Source organism: Xiphophorus hellerii, chromosome 20, assembly GCF_003331165.1.
Source record: "Xiphophorus hellerii strain 12219 chromosome 20, Xiphophorus_hellerii-4.1, whole genome shotgun sequence".
Classification (NCBI taxonomy): Eukaryota; Metazoa; Chordata; class Actinopteri; order Cyprinodontiformes; family Poeciliidae; genus Xiphophorus; species Xiphophorus hellerii.
The window spans coordinates 22,902,265-22,925,301 of NC_045691.1; the positions used below are offsets into that span (position 1 = coordinate 22,902,265).

At 39.9% G+C, this 23,037-nt stretch overlaps 1 protein-coding gene across 3 annotated transcripts in view; it reads right to left on the reverse strand.

Annotated features, from left to right (window-relative positions):
- Positions 1 to 23,037, reverse strand: part of LOC116710473 (histone deacetylase 7-like) — a 53,058-nt gene that overhangs the window by 27,805 nt on the left and 2,216 nt on the right. The window contains exons 1-4 of one of the 3 annotated variants that reach the window (XM_032549540.1): positions 14,371 to 14,757; positions 10,015 to 10,205; positions 922 to 1,102; positions 291 to 375 (exon numbers count right to left, since the gene is read on the reverse strand). In XM_032549540.1, the coding sequence (XP_032405431.1) occupies positions 291 to 375; positions 922 to 1,053 (217 nt within the window). In that variant the 5' untranslated portion in view covers positions 1,054 to 1,102; positions 10,015 to 10,205; positions 14,371 to 14,757. Of the gene's footprint in view, positions 1 to 290; positions 376 to 921; positions 1,103 to 10,014; positions 10,206 to 14,370; positions 14,758 to 23,037 lie in introns of those variants that run through there. The other 2 variants (XM_032549539.1, XM_032549541.1) reach the window with 2 other exon arrangements.

The following is a 23,037-nucleotide window of genomic DNA, read 5'->3' on the forward strand; positions in this document are numbered from 1 at the left end:
TTTTTATTGTAACGTAATAAATAGATATTCCTTTCATGCAAATTTAAGTACAAGCTAATATTAAATAGCAGTACAGGGTTTCTCAAAACAAAATATAGGATACTTCTGTTACTTTCTTTTTTGGACTCTGTCATTTTGAGTATTTCCTTGGATTACAATAATACATGGCAGTAATGGAAATCCCCTTCGTTTACACTGAAAACTGTTACGCTGTGATGACTCAGACAGGCAGCCTGTCTGTACTCTGACAACCTTTCAGAAAATGTCTGAAAACAACACATTCAACTCACTCTGTTCGTTTTTATTCTTTGGCAACAGCTGCTGTGGGTCTTCTCTTTTCTCCTCCATCTTTCTGTGTCTTTGTTCAGTGTTATACTGTGAAGAAAAATTAGACATTAAACATTAGACCTAGTCCAGTCTTCTTTGTACCATACACATGAGATGTATTTAGGCATTTAGGGAGTGACACTTAGCTGCTGCCAATATTAGTTAAAAAACCTTTTGTACACCATTACTGGAACAAAATGCAAATATTGTTTACAGCTCAGACATAAATAAGGCGGAAATGATCTGCTAACAACATTCTGACCTGATTGCTACTTATATCTGCTGAGGTTTATGCTTGTGTATAGCTTATGGGGAAAGCAGCTGCTTTCCTCCTGTGGTTAATGTGGCAGGAGGTCTTTCGACATTAAACTGGTATGTTTTGTACAAATAAAATGCTGATACTGTGGAATGTGACAACACATAACAAACAAGCTCAGTTTCTTGATTTTGTACAGTATATGTGAACTAACTAAAATAACACAGATTCCTTCTTACTGCATCTGATCACTCATTTCATCTATGCTTATAAATGCTGGGACCTTTATTTGAACACATCTTTGACTGTACAGGACTAATGCCTCAGTGTCACATCACCTGCAAGTGGTGCTGGGAAAACTGAGAGCAATGTTGAGCAGTGAGATGTTCCAGATAGAATGAAGGCTGTGGAGCCAGCATGGCCGAATCTGGACGTGGATGTAACAGCCTGTGAGTTACAGTCAGATCCATGGGCTTGACCCTTCGAATGGCCAAATGTGACTGCTGAGGATCACATCCACTGTAGAAAGGAACAGAAAAAAGAAGGACAGATGATCAGTTGAGCTGTGACATTGGGTGAGAGTTACCTTTAGATTAGGGCTGAAACTAACAACTATTTCTCTAATGTATTAGATGTCAGATTATTAATAATGATCTCCCAAGGAGAATGTACGTATGTCTCTTGAGACTGCTAATAATTTTTCAAAGGCAAATATGCATCTTTGCTCTTTGTTTTACTCATTTCACCAGAAGGAAACAAAATAGAGACCTCCAGTAAATAGAGCAAAACACAGATACTTTTTTCACAATTGCGTGCTAACACAAAAGTTTTAGTTCACTGAATTTAAAAACCTAAAAATATCAGGGGTTATTTTTGAGTACAAGAAGTCCAACCGCAGCATTGTGGGACAAATTTACTCTCATGGTATAACTTACAAAAGAAAGAGCTGACCAGAGGGCTAGAAAAAGTGAACCTGGCATAATCTTGCAAACAATGTGCAAATATAGAGGTAATCTAACACTGACACCTGAAACTAATAAATGTGAAGAGCCATGTTTCAGTACTGATGCAAAAGTATAGATACAGAATGTATGGAAGGTTACATCTTGCTGCCCTGGGGGTTCAGTGACAGTGAAAAAGATGCAGTTATGGAAACTGTTACTGTAACACAGCAACTATTCTGTCATGACAACAGTCACTCACATCACAGCAGCTGGGATAGTGCTTTATATTTTTAGCAAAATGTTTCAGTTACTTCAAAAATTATTCCGATAACATCCAACCTGATGTTATCCAACTATAATAACAACCAACTCTCATTTCTTACAGTAAGTCAGAGTAGGAAAGAAAAAAAAGAAATGTGCTTGATGTAGACAGAGTTCCCCTGAAAAAGAAAACACTCCCACACACTTACTTACTTACTGTGTATTACATGAGACTGAAACTCAAAAACAGCTTGTGACTTTATGACTGCAGATTAGTTTAAAAATCAAAAACACATTTTGTATAATTTAAGATAAAAGTTTGTGATTAGATTTGTTTGTGTGACAGGAAAAACAATGCAGAATTTCTGGCACATCTCTTTACAGAAGCAAAAATAGTCACACTTTAAAAAATGTGAACAACGCACAATTTTTTCTGCATTTCTAAAAAAAATACACGATACCAGTTAACTTTCAGCCAGGCCTGTGAGACTTGACAGTATGTAACAATGTTATTGCTTTTTCCTTTTAACTTGATATGTTCTCTTTTTCATTCCAACACACAAAAAAATTAAGGTACAGCTTGAAGAACCAGTCAAAGCAGCACAGTGAGTATTACCAAAAGAATGTCTGAGTGTTTTTAAAGAAATTAAGCAATCACTAGACGAGTGGTGGTGGAGGGGACTCAGATAGTCTGCAAACACTTTCACATACACAAAAACACACACGAGCACCAAACAAGTCAACTCCCCTGAGAGAAAGGAAATAATCAGGAAGTCAGAAAAGGAACACCTGCGGTATATTTTTACACAGAAAAACTGCATGGGGGCTTTTTCTGTCATAAATGTTGAAGATTTGTGTAAGCCTTGATTGCCAGGACAAAAGTCAATGTTAACTTTATGGCATTTCGTATAAAAGTTGTGGGATTTTTTTCAAAAGCAATTAAAGAATGGTCTGCAAATTGTTCAAAATCCCACTGGAAAAGATGACAAAAGCAGAGCAAACAAACTTGAAAGGTTGTTTCAAGTTTGTTTGAAACAACCTAGTACTATTTTCTAAAGCTACATTGCTAACATACCTGAGCAAGAGGGAATCCTTTAGACACTCAAAAAAACAATTAGCATTTTAAGACTAATGTTTTTCTGGTTGTGACTTTCTGACATGCAGGCATTGAAAACAGACATATTTCTGTTGTGGCGATTGGTAAAAGTTGTAAAAGGAACTGAAAATCCATCTCGTGCAACAAAAAGTGCAGCTTAAAACGGTTACAGGCAATTTAGAAAAGAATACATCTAAGTGAGATCAAGTCATCCTGTAGGGATTCAGTCTAAAATACTTTCCAAACACCTGCGTTTGGAGTTTATGCACTAATGATCTATCTTAAGACAGAGTTTCAGCGTGATTCATGACATCTGACTTGACAGAAAACCAGCTTGGTCACTGCACTTTGCATTCAAAGAGCCAACTAGAGAGATAAGATTTCATCTCCATTCACCCTGAGGGATTAGAGGCACTCATGATTACTTCCTATCATATTACCACTGTTCTTCAGAAGAATTAAAACTATTATACGCTTCTTTTTAACTCTGCTTCACAGTGATTAATATGTTTGTAGCGAACATTATTTAGGTGTCGTATTCATTTACCAACTGTGCTTCACAAATACAATTACAGGGTAAAATCTGGTGGGAATAAGAAGAAGTTTGAGTTGATAAGATCTGTATGTTTGCTTCTCTCTCTCTAAAGTGTTGTTGTGCTAAAAATAGCAGGAGGCAAACTTCTGGTTTCTGTAATAGCATATTCGTTTCACACGATCATCCTCTTTTTGTGGGCCCAGTGCAGCAGCACACTAACACAAACACACATTCACACACGCATAACAAACACACATGCTTAGACTTTACTTGCGTGCATGCACACCCATGCACAGACAGAAACTCACACAGAAACAGTGACTTCCTGTTTCTAAAGTTAGTCTGCACCATAACATCCTCTAGGTTCATTTAGGCAAGCAGAAGCTGCTATTTTCGTTGAATGGCTTCACTGCAGCTCGCGAGATTCACAGATATTCTGTCAGCAGTAATTCTATTCATGCTGCAAATTAAATATTATGCCGACTTTGCTTTTTGACTAGACTAAACTTCAAGTTAAGTTAAAGTATAGATATAGATACCACAATTCCACAATTTTTAGCCTCCAGATGCTCAAGCATTTCACCCCCTGCAGTTTGCGTATGTCGAGAACTGAGCTCCTTAATACTGGACCAGCTCCTGAGGTCCATAACGTGACAGCTACTTCACCATGCTTGGCATCTTCTAGCGGGAGTACCCAGTCGCCCCCCGCCCCGCCCCGCACCCACTCCTCCTACGTTTATAGGAATCCACAGCTGCTGGGCACATTCTGTCCCCTGCTTCCGAGCAGCTGGAGTATCAATCTCCAAATGTGTTCATCCTCCTGTGTGCATCCATCCTATGCACCCCGAGATATTAATAGCTTGCAGTTGTTTCTTTTGAGAGTACACAGCAGGCCTTTGTGTTTGCATAACCAGGGTCTGTTTGTGTGACAGTTGATGGTGCATTCACATGCATTAGTGCATCAGTGCTGGTGCATATGTATTAATAGTCACCATTTGTTTCTTTTGAAGGAGCACTGAGGCTCTTTGTGCAAGTTTCAGTGCATGCGAGCAGACCGATGTATTTTTAGCATCACCTGTCGACAAACACTGGCGTTATTGAGCACAATTATGCATGCACATGTGTTTCAGAACAGTGAGTTTGCTGCTTCCCAACATATTAATAGCAACACACCACTTGTCTGGCAGGAGTGCGTATAAGAGCTTTGAATGTATTATTAGTATTACAAAAGCTAACAAATGCTAACAAATGTATTTGTCTACTGTTTGTTGAAGTGGCAGTCAAAAACTTAAGTACAACTCCAAGTTACAGGAAAAAGGAAACATGTTCATGACAGTAAGGTCTCTGAAAATAGATTGAATTGAATGATAATGCCTCTTTCCAGGAAAAACCATACAGTTTTTATGCCATGAATTGAAAAAACATCCTGAGATTGTAGAGATTGGAGTTGTGTAACTAAAAATTTATATTTTATTACTTTATCTAGAGCTTCATATTTTTTTTGTGTGTTCAAGCAGCCTGTGGTCAATGTGATTTGTAGATGTCATGGTGTGCACGTAGCCCAAACTTGATTTACTAATTAGGTGATGATTGAACACAACTGATTGTTCTGGATTTTATTTAGGGATATCAGAGTACAGGAGGTTAAACATAAACATGTCATGCACTTCCCAGATGTTATTTTTTTGAAAACATTGTGAAAGCCACTTGAGCTCAAATGTTGGGAATGTGCAGTAATGACATTCTCAAATTTGAGAGAAACACTTAAGATTCAGACAAGCAATTTAGAATATTTTTGGAATTATTATTTTTTTCTGTATATCTAAAGATTAAGCATAATCCCTCAGAATTTATGTACAATACAACATTCAATCTTGCCACAGTAAATTTGAGGTTTGAGTTATTTAAAGTAAGCAATTCTACTGCTTTTTGAATAGCTGCTCAAATTCAGAGCCTTCTGGTAATGTTTCAGTTGCTGGTATAAAACTAATCACCACTGCTCTTCTTTTCCTCTCGAAAATTTATTTGCAGAAATTTTCCACAGTGCCACAACAATTTCTGAATACATACTTAACATGACCTAGGACAACAGAAGGTTTCCCATAATCAAGACCTTTGTGAAAGTTTTTAATCCATCAGATTGCACATAATGTAAATGTTCTTATTTCTTTTTCGGTTTTATGTGACTTGTTAGTCTTTAGTAAGTATACGAGAGTGTGGTCAGAACAGGATGAGAGAGCTACTTTCTTCATATGATCAGGCCCCCAGTAATTATAGCATAGGACTGTAAGCTTTGTATTGCCCCTGGGAACATCTGTCTTCAGAAACTGTAACAGGATACCTGGATGTTTCAACAAGGGGCTAAAGGCAGTCTGCATCCACACTGAATATAATCATTCAGTTTAAAGAGAAAACATGTTGCCAGCATTTCCATGTTTACCAACTTTCAGGTGCATCATAAAAGCCAAACTAAATTTAGGACAAGTGAAATGAAAGTTCTCAGTCACACCTCAAAGACGAACCAGTTCATTAGGACAAAGTTAATATGATTTTTTTTCTCGTAGCATCAATAACAGTGCATTCACAGCGTACATTCCACATGTCAGAAACCGGTTTGTATAGAACTAAAAATAACCTGGAAGTTCAGCAGGAACTGAAATTCTACAGTTCATTTAGTTATTTAGTGAAGTCAGCTTAGCTATTTGTTGAATTTATTTTTATGGTTTGATCAGTAATTTAATTTAAAAAGGGAATCTATTTTATAGAGCCATTGCATACACTGAGAAATGTTTATTTCTGTGAATTTGCATCATAATGGCATACAGCTATTGAAAGTCCGCAATCAGAAAATTAAAAAATATGAGCCTACAAAGAAATATGCCCATGTACTGCACTATATGCACTCAATACTTGAATTGTTTTAATGACTGTATCACCGCAGTTTGTCATGGAAATAATCAGCCTGTAGCACTGTTTATGTTTTGGGGAAGCCCAATTTACTTTAATATCACCATTCAGCTGTTCTGCATTGTTGTCTCAGTTGTCTCTCATCTTCCACTGGACAATACTCCATAGACTATAAACAGATTTTAGTTACAAAATAAAAAAATACTAAATTAAAGCTTGGAATGTATCCCTCTGTGTTCAAATTAATTAACTTACCTATCATATTCCAATTTATCACAATGTAATTTGCATTTACAATTTTATAAAATTATTTTAAAGATGAGCAAAATCAATATGGTAGGTCCTATCTAAGGACACTAATAGTTTTCATTACAGCGGGTCAATGTTTCCATTCTGACCTGTGTTACATTCAACACTTCTGAAGAAGATAATGCTGAAAATATCTCAAAGACAAGAGAACAAAAAGTGTCCTAAATTTTAATCACACTGACAGATATATCTACACAACATTCTATATAAATTATGCTTTCTTTAAAGACTGCTTTTGAGCATACACTTGTTATGATGCCAATAACATCTTAATCTTGCATTTCAGCTTTTATAAGCAATTGGTGTGAAATCCTCCTGCTGCATTGCCTGTCAGCAACCTTCTGGGGACTACAAATGCAATCAATGCAGTGTCAGGATCTGTGTTTTCTGTGTTCATTTAGAGTTTTTTGTGTCCTTGCGTCTCTTCGTTGTCCTGTCCTCCCCTTGATTGTTCCCAGGTGTGTCTCGTCTCTGTGATTACCCTCCCGTGTATTTAACTCCACCTGTGTTCTTTGTTCCTCGTCGGGTCCTCGTCTAATGTGCGTTCGTGTTGTTCCGTGTCCATTCCTTTGTACGGTTGCTACCGGTGTCGAGCCCTGGTTTCCGCTCGGCCGTGCTGCCCGTTATTTTGGACTGTGTTTCTGGACATTCATCATTAAATCCACTTATTTATCCTACCTGGGTCTACAGCGTCTGCCTCACCACCAACTCCACCCGCACTACATGACAGAAGGACCCGACCAGGAAGTACGGTGAGGCACGCTTTCTTTCCACCATGGACCCGGAGGAGTTTAAGGAGCTGACGGACACGATCAGGGAGTACGAGGAAGCAATGGCCAAGCCGTACGCTGCCGGCCGACGCCTCGGTTTCGCCATCCGCTTGGGACACCTGCTGGACTACTGGGTTCCTCGTTTTCCGCACCCGGGGTTGGTGGAGTTGCAGAGGGAGGCAGAATGGGAGCGTATGGCGGCTCTAGCCGTCATGGCTGGCGAACCTCTGCCTCCCAAGCCGCACAGTTTCTCCGCCAGCCCGGATCCTGCTCCAGTTCCGGGACCAGCACCTTCAGCCGGCGCACCCGAGGCCGTTTCTGCCGGCGTTCCAGCCGGCGCACCCGAGGCCGTTTCTGCCGGCGTTCCAGCCGGCGCACCCGAGGCCGTTTCTGCCGGCGTTCCAGCCGGCGCACCCGAGGCCGTTTCTGCCGGCGTTCCAGCCGGCGCACCCGAGGCCGAATCAGCCGGCGTTCCAGCCGGCGCACCCGAGGCCGAATCAGCCGGCGTTCCAGCCGGCGCACCCGAGGCCGAATCAGCCGGCGTTCCAGCCGGCGCACCCGAGGCCGAATCAGCCGGCGTTCCAGCCGGCGCACCCGAGGCCGAATCAGCCGGCGTTCCAGCCGGCGCACCTGAGACCGAGACTCCCTGTGTTCCTACCGAGACTCCCTGTGTTCCTACCGAGACTCCCTGTGTTCCTACCGAGACTCCCTGTGTTCCTACCGAGACCCTGACCTTCTGCGTTCCTCCTGAGACCCTGACCTTCTGCGTTCCTCCTGAGACCCTGACCTTCTGCGTTCCTCCTGAGACCCTGACCTCCTGTGTTCCTCCTGAGACCCTGACCCCCTGCGTTCCACCCGAGACCGAGACCCCCTGCGTTCCACCCGAGACCGAGACCCCCTGCGTTCCACCCGAGACCGAGACCCCCTGCGTTCCACCCGAGACCGAGACTCCCTGCGTTCCACCCGAGACCGAGACCCCCAGCGTTCCGACCGAGACCCCCTGTGCTCCACCAGAGACCCTGCCTCGGGGGGCTCGTCGTCGCCGTCTGTGGGCGGCCCCCTGGACTCATCGCCACCTCCAGCGCCGCGGACGGCCGCCGGACGGCCTCCGTGGTTCCCACCTCCAGCGCCGCGGACGGCCGCCGGACCGCCTCCGTGGTTCCCGCCTCCAGCGCCGCGGACGGCCGCCGGACCGCCTCTGTGGTTCCCGCCTCCAGCGCCGCGGACGGCCGCCGGACTGCCTCCGTGGTTCCCGTCTCCGTGGTTCCCGCCTCCAGCGCCGCGGACGGCCGCCGGACCGCCTCCGTGGTTCCCGCCTCCAGCGCCGCGGACGGCCGCCGGACTGCCTCCGTGGTTCCCGTCTCCGTGGTTCCCGCATCCAGCGCCGCGGACGGCCGCCGGACCGCCTCCGTGGTTCCCGCCTCCAGCGCCGCGGACGACCGCCGGACCACCTCCGTGGTTCCTGCCTCCTTTGCCTCCGCCCACCCTGTGAGTGGTTTTTTGTTTGTTTGTGGACTCTTGGCCCTTCTTGTGTTTCCGCCCACGATGGTGGGTAGTTTTTTGTTTTTCTGGACTCTGGCCCCCCGTCCAGCGCCCCTCCGCCCACCCTTGTTGTGTTTTTGTTTTTTCTGGACTCTGGCCCCCCATCCGGCGCCCCTCCGCCCACCCTTGTTGTGGTTTTTTTTTTGGGCGTCTGGTAGCCGCCCTTGAGGGGGGGGTACTGTCAGGATCTGTGTTTTCTGTGTTCATTTAGAGTTTTTTGTGTCCTTGCGTCTCTTCGTTGTCCTGTCCTCCCCTTGATTGTTCCCAGGTGTGTCTCGTCTCTGTGATTACCCTCCCGTGTATTTAACTCCACCTGTGTTCTTTGTTCCTCGTCGGGTCCTCGTCTAATGTGCGTTCGTGTTGTTCCGTGTCCATTCCTTTGTACGGTTGCTACCGGTGTCGAGCCCTGGTTTCCGCTCGGCCGTGCTGCCCGTTATTTTGGACTGTGTTTCTGGACATTCATCATTAAATCCACTTATTTATCCTACCTGGGTCTACAGCGTCTGCCTCACCACCAACTCCACCCGCACTACATGACATGCAGTGCGCTGGTATCAAACCTTTCATGATGTTGGTCACAGTGGGCAGGTTGAGAATTGGAATGCAGAAGCAAAAACTCATCCGACAAGATTCAAACACACAGGCCAACAAGTTGTTAAAATAACTTAATCTATTATAGGGGTTGAAAGGTGTTATTATTATTGGAAGGTTATATAACATTGCTAGTTATGTCCAAGAATGCAGTCATGAGAACTTGATCTTCTTCGAAGATATGTAGACCAAAGTATGTGACAGTGTGAATAAAATGACTGATGTTTTAACACCCTGGCTGACAATGATTACTCATGATGCAGTTTTGGGACAAAGTAAATAACAGTTTTTCTCAGTTTCACTTCGGTGCATTTCTCAGATCAGAATAGAAATTCTCAAAACTACTTATTCAAGCATCAAATCCTTGTGTCACTTGTGCACATCAAACAAGCTGTTTCTCATTTCTTTGAACAAGTTGCAAATGCCTTTGTACGTCCATGCAAGTGATTATGTACAATTCTCTGCTAAAAATGTACCTTTGCGCAGACGTATCCGGCAGACGCCCACTTTGAGTCTGCTTGGAGTGCGCTTGCACCTCTGTGGAGTGAAGTACACCCGAGTATGTGGGAGCCTTTTGACTTCTTTTCCTCAATCTGTCCTGAATTGGTAAGTTTCTCCCAGGTGAATCCTGACTTTCTTCAACATAGGTATGTGTGAAGTCAACAGCCTAAGAGAAGAGGAAGAGAAGTGAGGCTGTGAAGGAGGCGTTAGGAGGAAAAACAGAAGAGAAGGCAGAAAATGAGGCAGAAAAACTGTCATACTAATTGCACATTTTCAAATACATTGTGTGAGCAGTATCATAGTAATATTACCATGAATTATTCAAGTTAAGAATAGGCCCGGACTTAACCTGATGGGAGCTAGCAGTTTATTTCTTTCATGTGAAATAGATTTAGAGACTGGTCATCTTTAGCACTGATTTAATCAGATCAGTGGCCTCTACATCTCATCTTTACACTCTATCTTCCAACACGCTGTGATCCTGATATTACCTAATGTTACGTGAAGGAATTCCTTAACACACCCACACAGAAACATTAGTGCACGTACTGTACCTTATTTTGTTTTTAACTCATCTGCCTTAGGGATGATTTGACTAAGAACTCAGATTCTCATGTTGACTTCTGCTAATAGGTTTGGCAATAACTGTGAATCACTATTATTGCACAAAAGGTAAAGTGATTATACACAGAGAAGGGCTTCTTTGTTTTAAATTCACCCTGAAGTCAATAAGAATGATATGACTACCTTCCAGTGCTAGCCTCTCCTGGCTTTAATAAAGTTACTGATTGTTGACTTCCACTCTTACCCTTTGCTTTTTTGCCCTCTCTATCATGCTATCTTCTTATCAATTTCTGTTTCTTTTTCTCTCTTTCTGTTTTTGTCTATCTCTCTCATTCTCGCTCTCTCTCTCTCTCTCTCTCTCACACACACACACACATCCCCCTACACACACAGAAATAATAAACAGCAAAGTGATGGTCCCTTTGCTGTGTTGTTGAGAAGCAGACCGTATCAGTAGTCAGCTGAGTTGATCTTAAATCAGGAACAGGAAATGTGATCTGGGCCTCTGGTCGATCCAGAACACTATCCCTATTGTCAGAGCACTGCTGTGGCTCACACGGGGAAAACACTGCTGACTTTTAAAGGTTATCTCTTCTGGGAAAAAGGCTGGCATTACCTCTTACAATTGTGGAGCACAATTATGTGTACTGGATAAAATGTATAGTCTTAAGCTTGTTGATTTAAAAAACAACAGCAGACGGGTGTCCACTGCCAGTGAAAGTACCATAAAATTGTATTTTCTGCAAATGGCTATTATACAACTGAAGAGTTGAATCACAAATGCTGAAAATAAATGATTTAACCTTGAGGTCCCTTTTCAGTGTGACTAGTCATCCTTATAGAAAAGAGGAAAAACAGTCCGCAGACTAAAAAGCAAAACAAAAAATCTTTATAACACTAATGTCCCACAACATTATGTCCAGCTACAGTTAAAGTAACTACATAAAATTGCAAATAGAAAGTGTTAATGGATGTCCTTCTGTTTTGGCCTTTAACGCATTGTGCTGAAATCTACAATAACCGGACTTCAGCTGTGGATGGTTTGTTAAGGAGTCTCAATGCTTCTGAATAGTTTTGACATCTGATCAAACAGATCAGTGGCTGCTTCTCCTTGGTATGCAGGCGACAGCTGTGGGTTGTTTAATAGAAAGTAGCAACCATATTTTTGACTAGCATAAGTTGGCCTTTACACTACTCATGCTGATAAAAGGTTAGATTTTTTGACACATCACAATAGCCTAAACCTTTGGGACACGCATACATTCACAATAATCAGATGTTTAGCTAACGATTTGGCACTAAACAGTTTAGTGAACTCCCTAATGTCTTCTGGCTTGACCGATAAGATAGGCTCTGTTTGCAAAAGAAGGCCCCTGATAAAATTTGACAGATTAGCTATATGAAGCTCTGAATATATGCCAATTAGCTGCAAAACACAATGACAATTATTGAGATAAATGAATTTATTATAAAATTTAGGCCTTTTGATTCACCCCACTCTCTAAATCATCACACCAGTCCTTCAGTTTAGCTGTTACATGTAAAGAAAATGTACAAAATAAACATGACCATCTTGTTTCTTTAAAAATAACTCAAACCATGTGAAATGAAACTCAGCTTCATACCTCAAGACAAGTCAAAAGGATGCTTACTACACACAAACTTGTGATAATAAAGATATAAATAGAACACCATCGTTACAACTAGTTAAGCTAAGGTGTGGCCAGTTGCTGACACTAACTGCGTAAAATTGCTAATTATGTTGAGTTGAAAATGCCTTTGTTCACCAGATCAGAACATTATTTCTTCATAAAGTTATCTTTAGAAAAAGAAACATAGGTAGATCACACAAATTTGTGACTTACAACACTGAAGTACAATATAATATAAATGTGAATAGGAGTGCAGGTGGTCTTTATTCCTCTGGCATGGTGCTGATGAAACTAATGTAACTCTATCTCTGCTATAGTATTAAGACTATGACCTCATCTGTGCCGAGAGAGAGAGCTAACCTGGTCAAATGGGAAACTTACACTGTGTGTGTGTGTGTGGGGGGGGGGGGGGGTTGGACTTGATTGTCCACAGGGAAAAGAAATAACAAGAAAGCTTCCAAAGAGTTGGACAGATGATTTCCTCTGATTATTGTGGAGCAGCACACCAAAACTAAAAAGCACAGGCATTTCTGGAGTTTTACTACTGCTTTTTTCACAAACAAGTTTAACTGGTTTCTAAAACTTTCGTGCTAGAAAGGATACACAACCCTTGTATAATCTGTTTGTACGTTGCAGTTTTCTTCCTTCTTACTAACATTTTGTACCAGTACACAAATCATGATATCCATGCTCACTTAACCCACAGCATGTCTGTGTGTCTTTCTTCTTACTTAATAAATGCAAATTATGAGCCAAGTTGTTCAAACCATTTGTATGTCTTATTTTCATCTGTGCTCTTGTTGCATGAAGTACTGCATCAGTACGCTGTGACATGGAAACAATCAGCCTGAGGCACTACTGAGTTGTGCTGCTATCACTTTTATAGTGATCCTTAGCTAGTTTTCATGGCTCTGGTGTCTCATGGCAATATCCAATAGGTTCTCTATTGCATATTAGCCCAGCCATGCTTATCAATCACTTTAGCATAGTGATACCAGTGATCATTAAACCAGGTACTGGTTTAACCAACTTCTCACAATGTGGACAGGTGGAAGGTCATATTGGAAAATGAAATTAGCATCAACATGAAAATTGTCAGGAGAGGAAAGTGTGCAATGTAGATGGCAAACAGCTACACTGTCTCTGAATTTAATATAACACAGTAGTAGACAACATGGCTAACTAAATCATGACTCAAAATCTTGGACCATGATTTGCTAAGGAAATGAGCAACAATACAATCATTTTTCTCCTTACAGTGGGTAAAATGTTTAAGAGGTCATCCCTGGTTCTAGAAGGGATTAGCAAGAGAAATATGCATATCCAAAGGTTTTCCTTCCACTTAACTTTACATTGGATACAGCACCCTGAAACCCCAGCTTCTTAATCAATGACTCATGTGGAGCATGTCAGTGACAGTCTGTTGTGTAACTATTAAGACAGCTGTCTTCCCATTATTGATTGGGCCATAGCACAACATTATTGTTTTTTTTAAATGATTTTATAGGAATTATAGTACTTTCTGAGAAGCTGTTAAACGCAGCTATCAAATTATCAAAATAAAAACCTATATCTATGGCTTTCAATTCAAGTAATGTTCTAAAAGAACTTTTCAGTGATATTCTGAAACACTGGTTGACTATGACTGAGGAAACAGTACTATTCAAAATTACATCCTCTGATTGTGCTTACAATTACCATTATTGCACAACAGAGCACTACATCAACATAAAAACTTCATAATTTGTGAACAACTATTGGTAAGTCATTTGTTGCAGTTGTTAAGTCAGTTGTGACATACAGTACAGACCAAAAGTTTGAACACAACTATGTGTCCATGTGTCCAATGTACTGTATATGCTACAAATCTAAAGCCTGTCTGTACATGTCCTCTTAATAAGACAAACAAATAGTACAAAATGACTCCAGCTGATTTAGCGTTTAGAGCTCAGCTTACATTTAAATTCCCATTTCCCACTCTTCACGGGAAGCCGGTAATGTAGTTGGCACGCTGATGACAGCAAAACAGCCCACTACTAGTGGGCTGGCTTTTTTTCTCACAGGAAGTCTTAGAAAGTTGTTTACCGGGCATGTTAGCGTGTATACAATGCCTACCTTTCAGGCTGTGAAGTTCAGAAGCGACACATTTTAAAATGAGGTCGCCTGGAAAGCCGGTGGAAATCAGACAGCAGTTGTACACGTCGTCTGTGAACGTGTCCTTGTCATCCTCGAGGACGTTGTTCTTAATGAACTGGTCGTTATAGTAACAGTTAGCGGACGGTTTACTGCGCCGTTCCAACCGCCAAAGCGCGCGCCGCTGTTACTGTAGGCTAGCCGCTGCAGCGCGAGGAGCTCCTGCTCTGAACCTCTGAAACAGAACAATTACTATCCACCGACACAGAGCGCTGCTGTGCATTTATGTGTCTCTTCCTCGCTCGCTCTGACAGCCTGTCGGCGGCGAAACTGCTCATAAACCCCGCTGGAAGTCTCACTTTCATCTGCGAGAGCTGCTGGTGTTAGGGCTCCATCTGCTGCTGAACTCATCTGGGTGCTAGGATGCTCAGTGCGCGCGCGCGCGAGCGTGTGTGTGTTCACCTTTATCTTACATCTGGCTGAGAAGTGGATGCATTGAATCCTGCCTAACAAGATATCCTAGCTCTAATTATAAATATCTATTAATAGTACTGATATCTCTCCACTTATGGAAATTTGCAGCAAAACCTAAAACGCAGAATAGACCTTATATTCTATGTTGACTTATTACAGTTCCAAATAAAGAAATCCGTAAATTAAAAGTTTTTATGCAGTGTAATATAAATTCACCTGTCCATTCAAGTGATTTTTTTTTGTTTGCAATTAAACTAAAAAAAAAATTCAGCCTACAGTAAAATTGCTGCATAGAATTAATGAGATACTGATTGATTGAATTGACAAAATAGGGCGGGAAATTGTGTACTTTTCCAAGCTGCATAATCTTTGTTGTACTCTAATTTACTGAAAATATATTCATGTCAAACCACAATTTAAATGTATGCATTTCTGTTGTAACTGTAACCAGTAAGTACAAGTTGTTATTATGCAAATATGATCTCGACAAGTTTATTGTGTTGTGTTTTAGTATACAGTGACTTATTAAATAAAACAATGAAGGGTCATATTCATAAATATTTAAACTCCGAAGAGCTGCTTTGAGTGACAACAAATCTGTAAGTTTGTACAGTAGTTCTCATTGAAACCAAATTAGTGAATTTTTGTAAACGAGGAAGATATTCAAAATGCACCTTATTACCTAAAAAAAAGCTTTCCGTGTTTGGATTCAGAAGAAGATTTTAAAGTAGTTTGAGTCAATTCTGGAGAGGAAAAAGATGGGATTAAGAGAAGAGGGAGTAGGGATGTACTTAGAACAATGTCTGCAATGGTTATAAGAAGTAAGAGAAATTAGATTATGAATCTTTTAGAGACATTTGACACAGTGTGATACAGCTAGATGTCTTCTATAAGTGAGAACACAGAGCAAATGTAAAGATAAAACAAATGTGAATAACATATTGTAATAAATTAAAAAATTAAATAGTTGTACAAATAAGACGAAGCACAAAAACACATATGTGTTACAGGCATAAGCATTTTTGTAATTTATATTTGGTATAATAGTGCAAAACTAGATATAAGTTAACTAGGAACTTTGACCAAATATTTTATTCACTTTTTTTAGATCTGGGGTGATACTCTTGTAACACTTTATTGTAAAATAAAATGCTCTAAAAATGAGTTTGTTAACAAAACAATCTGTGAGAATAGAAATCTAAAAGTTAACTTGCAAATTTAGCACTTAGTAGAGATGTATCATAAAAACCTGCCATTCTTTTTGATCCAAAAAATACTAATAAAACTAGGTGATCAAGTACAAAAAGCAGCAACAAAGAAAATAAACTAAATACAGTCAGACGTTTTCTTGGCACTTTTGTCTGTCTTACTTGTAGCAAAATGTTTTTTTTTTTCAGTTTATTATCTGTTTAGACATTAGATCCACCATTGATGGCAAGCCCTGTTCAGTTTCTGCAATGAAAATGTGAATGCTATTATTGGATATCACTGGTAGTCATGTTAAATAAACAGGAAAACACATTTGCATGCACCTCAGTCACCCTCCCAAGTATGCAAAAATACCAGTTCTGGGAGGGAAGATCTGAAAATGAAACAATGAGTCACTGGTGACAATCCACAGATCTTTACAAAAATAACTCTGGCTTGCAATGACTGAAGTAAACCCAATTACTAACTTTAGACTTTGATTCATGAGCAAATTAAGTGTCTTAGTTTGGAGTCTCTCAATTCACCATAACAATAACACTTGGATAATACTTGGATTGTACTTATGCAAAACTGCTTTGAAATAAAAGGTGTTTTATAACCCTGTTTAAATCTAATATATTATTATTATTATTATTATTGACTGGTGGCACTGGGTTTTATCTGGGATATTAAAGTAAACACAAATACAACCCACACTGAAGATTTCTGTAGATTAAGAATTTGCACATTAAATGCATTGAAATTTGTGATTGTAATGCATATTAACATGTTCAACCGGGCAGCCCTTATGTTTAGAATTGAAACCTATGGGAAATAGGGAAAACACTATGGCACCAGATGGAATAACGTTACAGAGAGTGATGAGAAGACAGCAACAGACTGCCCAAAAATGTAAATATGGCCATTAAAATAATTTGGTAAACCACAGGGGCCTGTGCGAAATTAGTCAAGCCAAGAGGACAGCCTCAAATTCTAAGATCCATCCAAGCTTTTTATTTGTCGTTTATCCTCCACTAACTTCAATAAATTGCATTTTAATTTGAAGATCTGACCATCATGTGAACCCTCTGGACAAGAAGGTTCTGTTTTCAATCACATGTGCTTATAAAGTCGGGCACAGACACCCGTCCAAGAAAATCTATTTCCACTCGATTTTCCATTCTCACATGTTCTCCTCCAAATTGAGATTTTATTAGGTCTCAGAGTCATCACCCTGCTTGTGGCCAAAACCAAACTGCCAAGTAAAGTCAGCATCTTCGGATCCACAAAGATAAGCCGATCTCTGTGAATGCCGCTTTTAAAAGCCAACAAAGTAGACATTTTTTTCATGTGACCCAGACTTGGTCCTGGCCTACTGAGGCAGTCAGTAGGTTTTTATTGCTGCCGAGATAAAATGTTTACCTAAGGGGAAATTTGTGGGATGGGTTAAATTTTTTTTTTAAAAAGTAAGAAGAAGCTACCATCAACAACAGAGTATGTTTTCCCCTGTACTCTTGGCAGGCCATCTCACAGTCACAGGGTTGACTGTGGCCTGAACAATTTGAGATACGTTCAAGCAAATTGAATTTCATAACATTCCACTTTAAACTCCACATTCTTGACACAGTGCTTCTCCCAGCAGCAGATGTAGAGAGTGCCTGGAAACGATTGCCTCTGAAATTATGGCATGCTTCCCCGAAATTAGACAGTTTAGCATCGTTGCTTGAAAAATTAAACAGCGCAACTAAAAATTAATGTGCTTATTTATTATGGTTTTATGAGCCATAACTAACATATTATTCATGTGAATCATGTCAAAACAAGACCTTGCATTTACAACATAATTAGCAGCAAAATCCAAAAATATTATGCATAATTATATTAAATTATTATCGGTCAGCATGGAAGTGAGTCTGAAGGACTTATTAAGCAGGCTTGCAGTGCCTTAAAAAAATATCTACAGCATTTCAGATTTGCTCACATTACAATCACAGATTTTATAGTGCATTTTATTGTGAAAGCAACTGTGAAGTGGAAGAAAGATTGTACTAAAAGCTGAAAAGTGTGGCATGCATTTGCAATAAGCCACAACACTAGAGAACCCCACTATGTTGTATTATCAGCAGGAGTATTTTGTTGTTTCCCATGTCCTTCACAAGGTTTGTAGCAAATTTCAGATTTATTTAAACAATGGTTTTCTTCTTGCCGCTCTTCCATTAAGCTTAGATTTGTGGAGTGCAGAACTGAAAGTTGTCCTGTTCACATATTCTCCCCGCTGAGCTGCGTATCACTGCAGCTTTTCCAGTCGCCATGAGCTTCTTGGCTGTTTCTCTGTTTAATGCTGACCTGATCAGTTTAGTTACATGACAGATGTACAAAATTAATATTTCCATCCACCACTAAAACACAACTATGAACAGATTTACCCCTGTTTGCTCCATTTTACAAAGAAAATGCTGTTTCTGCACATTGATTTTGTTTCTGCAACATCACAACTGAAAAAATAATCAAGATGAACCATTCACACTGAATCAAACAGAGCTTTCTTTATATTTCAGTTTGGCCTGTTAAATTCTTCCAAGTTTTAGAAACTTCTAATTTGCACATGGTCTAAGTGTAGACAAACGTTTTATGATTTAAAGGCACATTGACTCATGTTTAAATGAGGTTTGAACATAGAAACAATGTTCAAATCAAGTCTGTTCTTCAGTGGGTGAGCTGTATTTATTAATTACTTTCAGGGAAAATTGTTAGACATGCTTTTTTTTAGATTCAAGAAGTAAAAAATGCACTCTAGAATATTTAGATTTTTATTTGTACAAAAGTTTGAATCTATGTATCACTTTCCTTCAATTTATGAACTAATTTCTTTTGTAAATGACATTCCAGTTTGCGGCTGTGACGTGATTAAATATAAAAAAGGCGCAGGGGGTGTGTCATCTGGTATCTCATGATCGGAGGTCAATGACAAATACCCTAGAAAGAGTTTAAATTAAGGGGCTTCAACACATCTTTTCACCTCGCATTTAATGAGAATTTAATCGGCAGGTTGTTGGAGAAAAAAATATACTGTGGTTGACTCTCAAAGCAGTTTGATTCCCTGATAAATTTCCAAAAGCAGAGAAATGACAGATGTTCCCTAATGTGGGTAGAACTCCAAGGTGGAGGCTTGTGGCCAGTGGGGCTCGCTGCTCTTCCAGTCACAGGAAGCCGGTAGGAATGAGAAGAATGCAGTCAGGCAATACGGTGATGGAGGGAGCAGCAGTTGCAGGGCAGATTGCCAGAAAAACAAAAAACACTCGAGGAAAAGATATGGTGAGAATGAAAATTATTAAGGCATAGGGCAGGAAGGTGTGGGGGGGGGCGGAACATTTACCAAACTATATAAGAAAATAAGATTCAAAATCAGGTAGATGAAAACTCTCATCTACATGAAGTACATATGTTGTGTTTGGATGTTGTGGGTGGAAATGGTAAAACTCTACTTCTTGATAACAGCTGTTTAGGGCGGATAACTTGCATTATGTTGGAGGGGTCAATGAGTGAAATGACACAGCAGATCACTGGGATGTGTGTGGAATGTGTGGAGTTATCAGTCGGACAGATTTCCTGGCAACCAGTGGAAGCCAGAGACCTATAAACAAGAATGTGCTTTTTTAACGTCCAGGGGGTCACCCTATCGCGCAGACACATATATGCACTCTGGAAAGTGGAAATAACATGGACATTTACAGCAGGTACAAACATTGTGAAACTGAAAAGCTTTGATGTGCCTGTTTTTACTTTTTCCCCTTCTCTGTTCTGATCATTTTATTTTCAAGTTAAAAGACTATTCCACTCAAATTGACCTAATTTTTTAAAAAATAAACAACAACAAAAAACCACTGTAATTTTAGCAGCATCTTGAAGCATTTTAGGCTGATTTCTGTTGTTGAGATCATCAAGGTATTATTGGTTGTCAGCTACATCAGAATGATTTTCAACACAGTATTAAGTAAACTTAGGGCTTGGACAAACAACTTTTGGGGATATACACTGACTCTAACGAGTGGAGTTTTAGTAAATTGGATTTGCTTCTTTCAAATTCTATCAGAACTTATTGGATTTGTGTCATGGGAGGCTTGAAATTGGGTAGCATGGCTCTGACTCTTTGTTATATTCTTTGAACTACTGGAAAGCTTTGTTTTTGTGAGCAACTGCTGTTGTACTTTTGGTGACTTGGGTGGGAACTATAACGGTAAAGAATGTGTTGAATGTCAGTATAGGCGAGGTTTCCCAGCAGGACCATCACATTAAATGAGAGCTGTTTTAAGTTAAGCAGCAAGGTGAAGGTGATGGATTTAAAGGCAAAACAGTAGTCAGAAGGCTGCAGACATGGGGTAATTATATGCAGTATTGATCCAACTGAAGGAGCAAAGAAACAAACAGCACTGCTGGAGAAAGGAAGCCAAATAAATCATTGAACACAGACTAATCTAAAACTTGGCAGATAGGAGTCAGGAAAAGAAGCCGACACAAAGGTCTGGCAGTGAGCAAAGGAAGCCTGGCAGAATGTAAGCTGAGGAAACTAAAGCCATATAAACAACAGGTGAGTGGAAGTCAGTAAACAAAGGTCAGGCGTGTTAACAGCGAGGGTAAAAAGGGACTCAAGTAACTCGGAAAAAGTTCACAATGTAAAACAGGAAGCAACGAAAATCAAAATAAACTGAAGCAGGAAAATACTATCTGAACACAGAGAAGCAGAAGAACAAAAGGTATGATTGTAATAAGATTTGTAACAATAAGTAGCATATATTAACACGATTCAAAACTGTAAAAACAAACTTAAAGCAATTTATTTTACCTGCCAGTTTTTCTAATTATTGTGTTGGTTAGGATGTTTAGTCACTGCCAATTCAAAAAAGCCCTGACATAACATTTTCTTTTCTTTTTTTTGTATCATTTTTGTATCATAAGCTAATATTTGTCAAGTAACTTCACGTTTCACAAAACCCATTTGTGAAACGGGTTTTCACAAATGGGTGAAAACCCGTTTTGTCATTAGACAAAGTAATGTCATTAGACCAAGTAGTGGTCTAATGACAAAGTACATGTTACCTTCATAAACTGCCCAAAAGTCTGAGATAAAACATTTTTCAAAAAAGTACTATTGTTCAGAATGTGAATGTTCAGATAACTCTTGTTAATGTATTTTTCTTAAAGAATATTCCTTAAGGTGCTGTTATTATGATGAAAATGGTGAAGTGAAATTAACTAGGAGAGCGTTCTAGTTATTTTAGGGTTTATGTTGTGAAATTAGTTGAAGTTTAATAAAGACCAGTTTGAGAGAAATGCTACAGCTAACATGATCAAATGACTATAAGCCACTCTGTCCATGTCTCAGGCTCATATATTGCACATACTCTTTCACAGTAGATTATGCTCAGCTGTGACAGAGTTTTAAACTGTGGATAGATTTTCCAGATTACTTTCACCAAAGCTCAGATGAGATAGAAATTTCTCAATTCCCAAGTCAAGCTATACGTCTTTGGAACATGAATGCAAGTCACAAACCACTAAAACAGGAGCTTTAGAGGTTTAAATGCAAACTTTAAATAAGTCTTGAGTCTTACAAGGAAAGTCACAAGTGTATAAAGCTCAAATTGAATTCTGTTCATATGACTTTAGAGCACAACTCCAAGTTAAGTGATTGGTTGTTAGAGTGCATTTAGTCTGTAAGTGTGAGTAAATCTTTAGGGTTTGAGTCAAATCCCAAATCTTTAAAGTTCACATCAAGTCTGGATTCTTGAATTTTTAAGATGAATTGATGTTTTGTTTCTAAAGTTTGTCCACATCAAGTCTTCAGTCTTCATAGTTCAAGTTCATGTCAAGTCTTAAGTCTTCAAGAGGTAGTTCAGGTCTGAGACTGAAGTCTTTAGAAAATCAGTCTATGTCAACATTTAGAATGCAAATCAAAGTGAAGTCACTACTAGAGTCTTTGAATAAACTAGTCAAGTCAAGTGAAGTACAGAGCAGTTACAGCAAGAGTCGAAATTCAGTCTTTTGAGTGGCATTTCAAGTCAATTTAGTAATGCTTGGAAGCATCGATTAACGCATCTGTTTGTGGAACTGTGACTCACAGCAAAGTCTCAGACATCTCTGTCAGAAATTCACAAGCGAAATCACATGAAGTTTTCATTTTCACTGTGGGATAAAACTTATGGCGTAGAAATAGTTAAAAACCGAAAGACCCTCGCCTTGCCTAAATGCATAAAGCAGAAATGTTCATTTCTTTCTTTCATCACTAGAACGCTGCATGGTAAAAAAGAAAAACCCAAACAAACCAAAAAAAATCTAGAGTATGTTTAGGTAGGTCTCACTAAGCTCAGCGTAGCAGCTGCATGCTGACTTTGAACCTCGAAGGTGCTGGAGGTTGTGAATAGCAGTGGGAAACCTCTTCAGGCTTTCTGCTCCCAGCACGAAAGCAAAGATTAACCACAGAGAGGAGTGATAGTGCCTAAAGCGCCCGTCTGGTTTCTCTGGAAAGTGACTGTGATGTTGGAAAGTGCTGCTTTACGACGCCTTCACTCTCCAGTGACAGCTTGTGTGGAAAAAGTATACGAAGCACATGAGCGCAGAACAATGTGTGCAGATATGAAAGGTTTAAGATGTGGTATTTAATACATCAGCGGCGCAAAAGTCTCAACAGTGCGAGATTTCACTCAAGCTGCTATAAATTTAGCATTCAGGTTAAGGATGGTGAAATATCCTCATATCCACCAGGGGTCAAAGTGAAGAAAAAAGTAAAGGAAATCAAATATCTTTGATACAAGGGCTGTTCCTGCTTTAATCCACTTACTGTAAAGCTCTTCAAGATCATACTGATAACCAAGTTATTGAAACCAAAGATTTACAAGTTACAACCTGATAAAATGTCATTTTTTGGAGGGTCTTCCTTATTATGACCTTACTTCAGTTTGCAACCTTTCCTGATATTTGCAACATTCA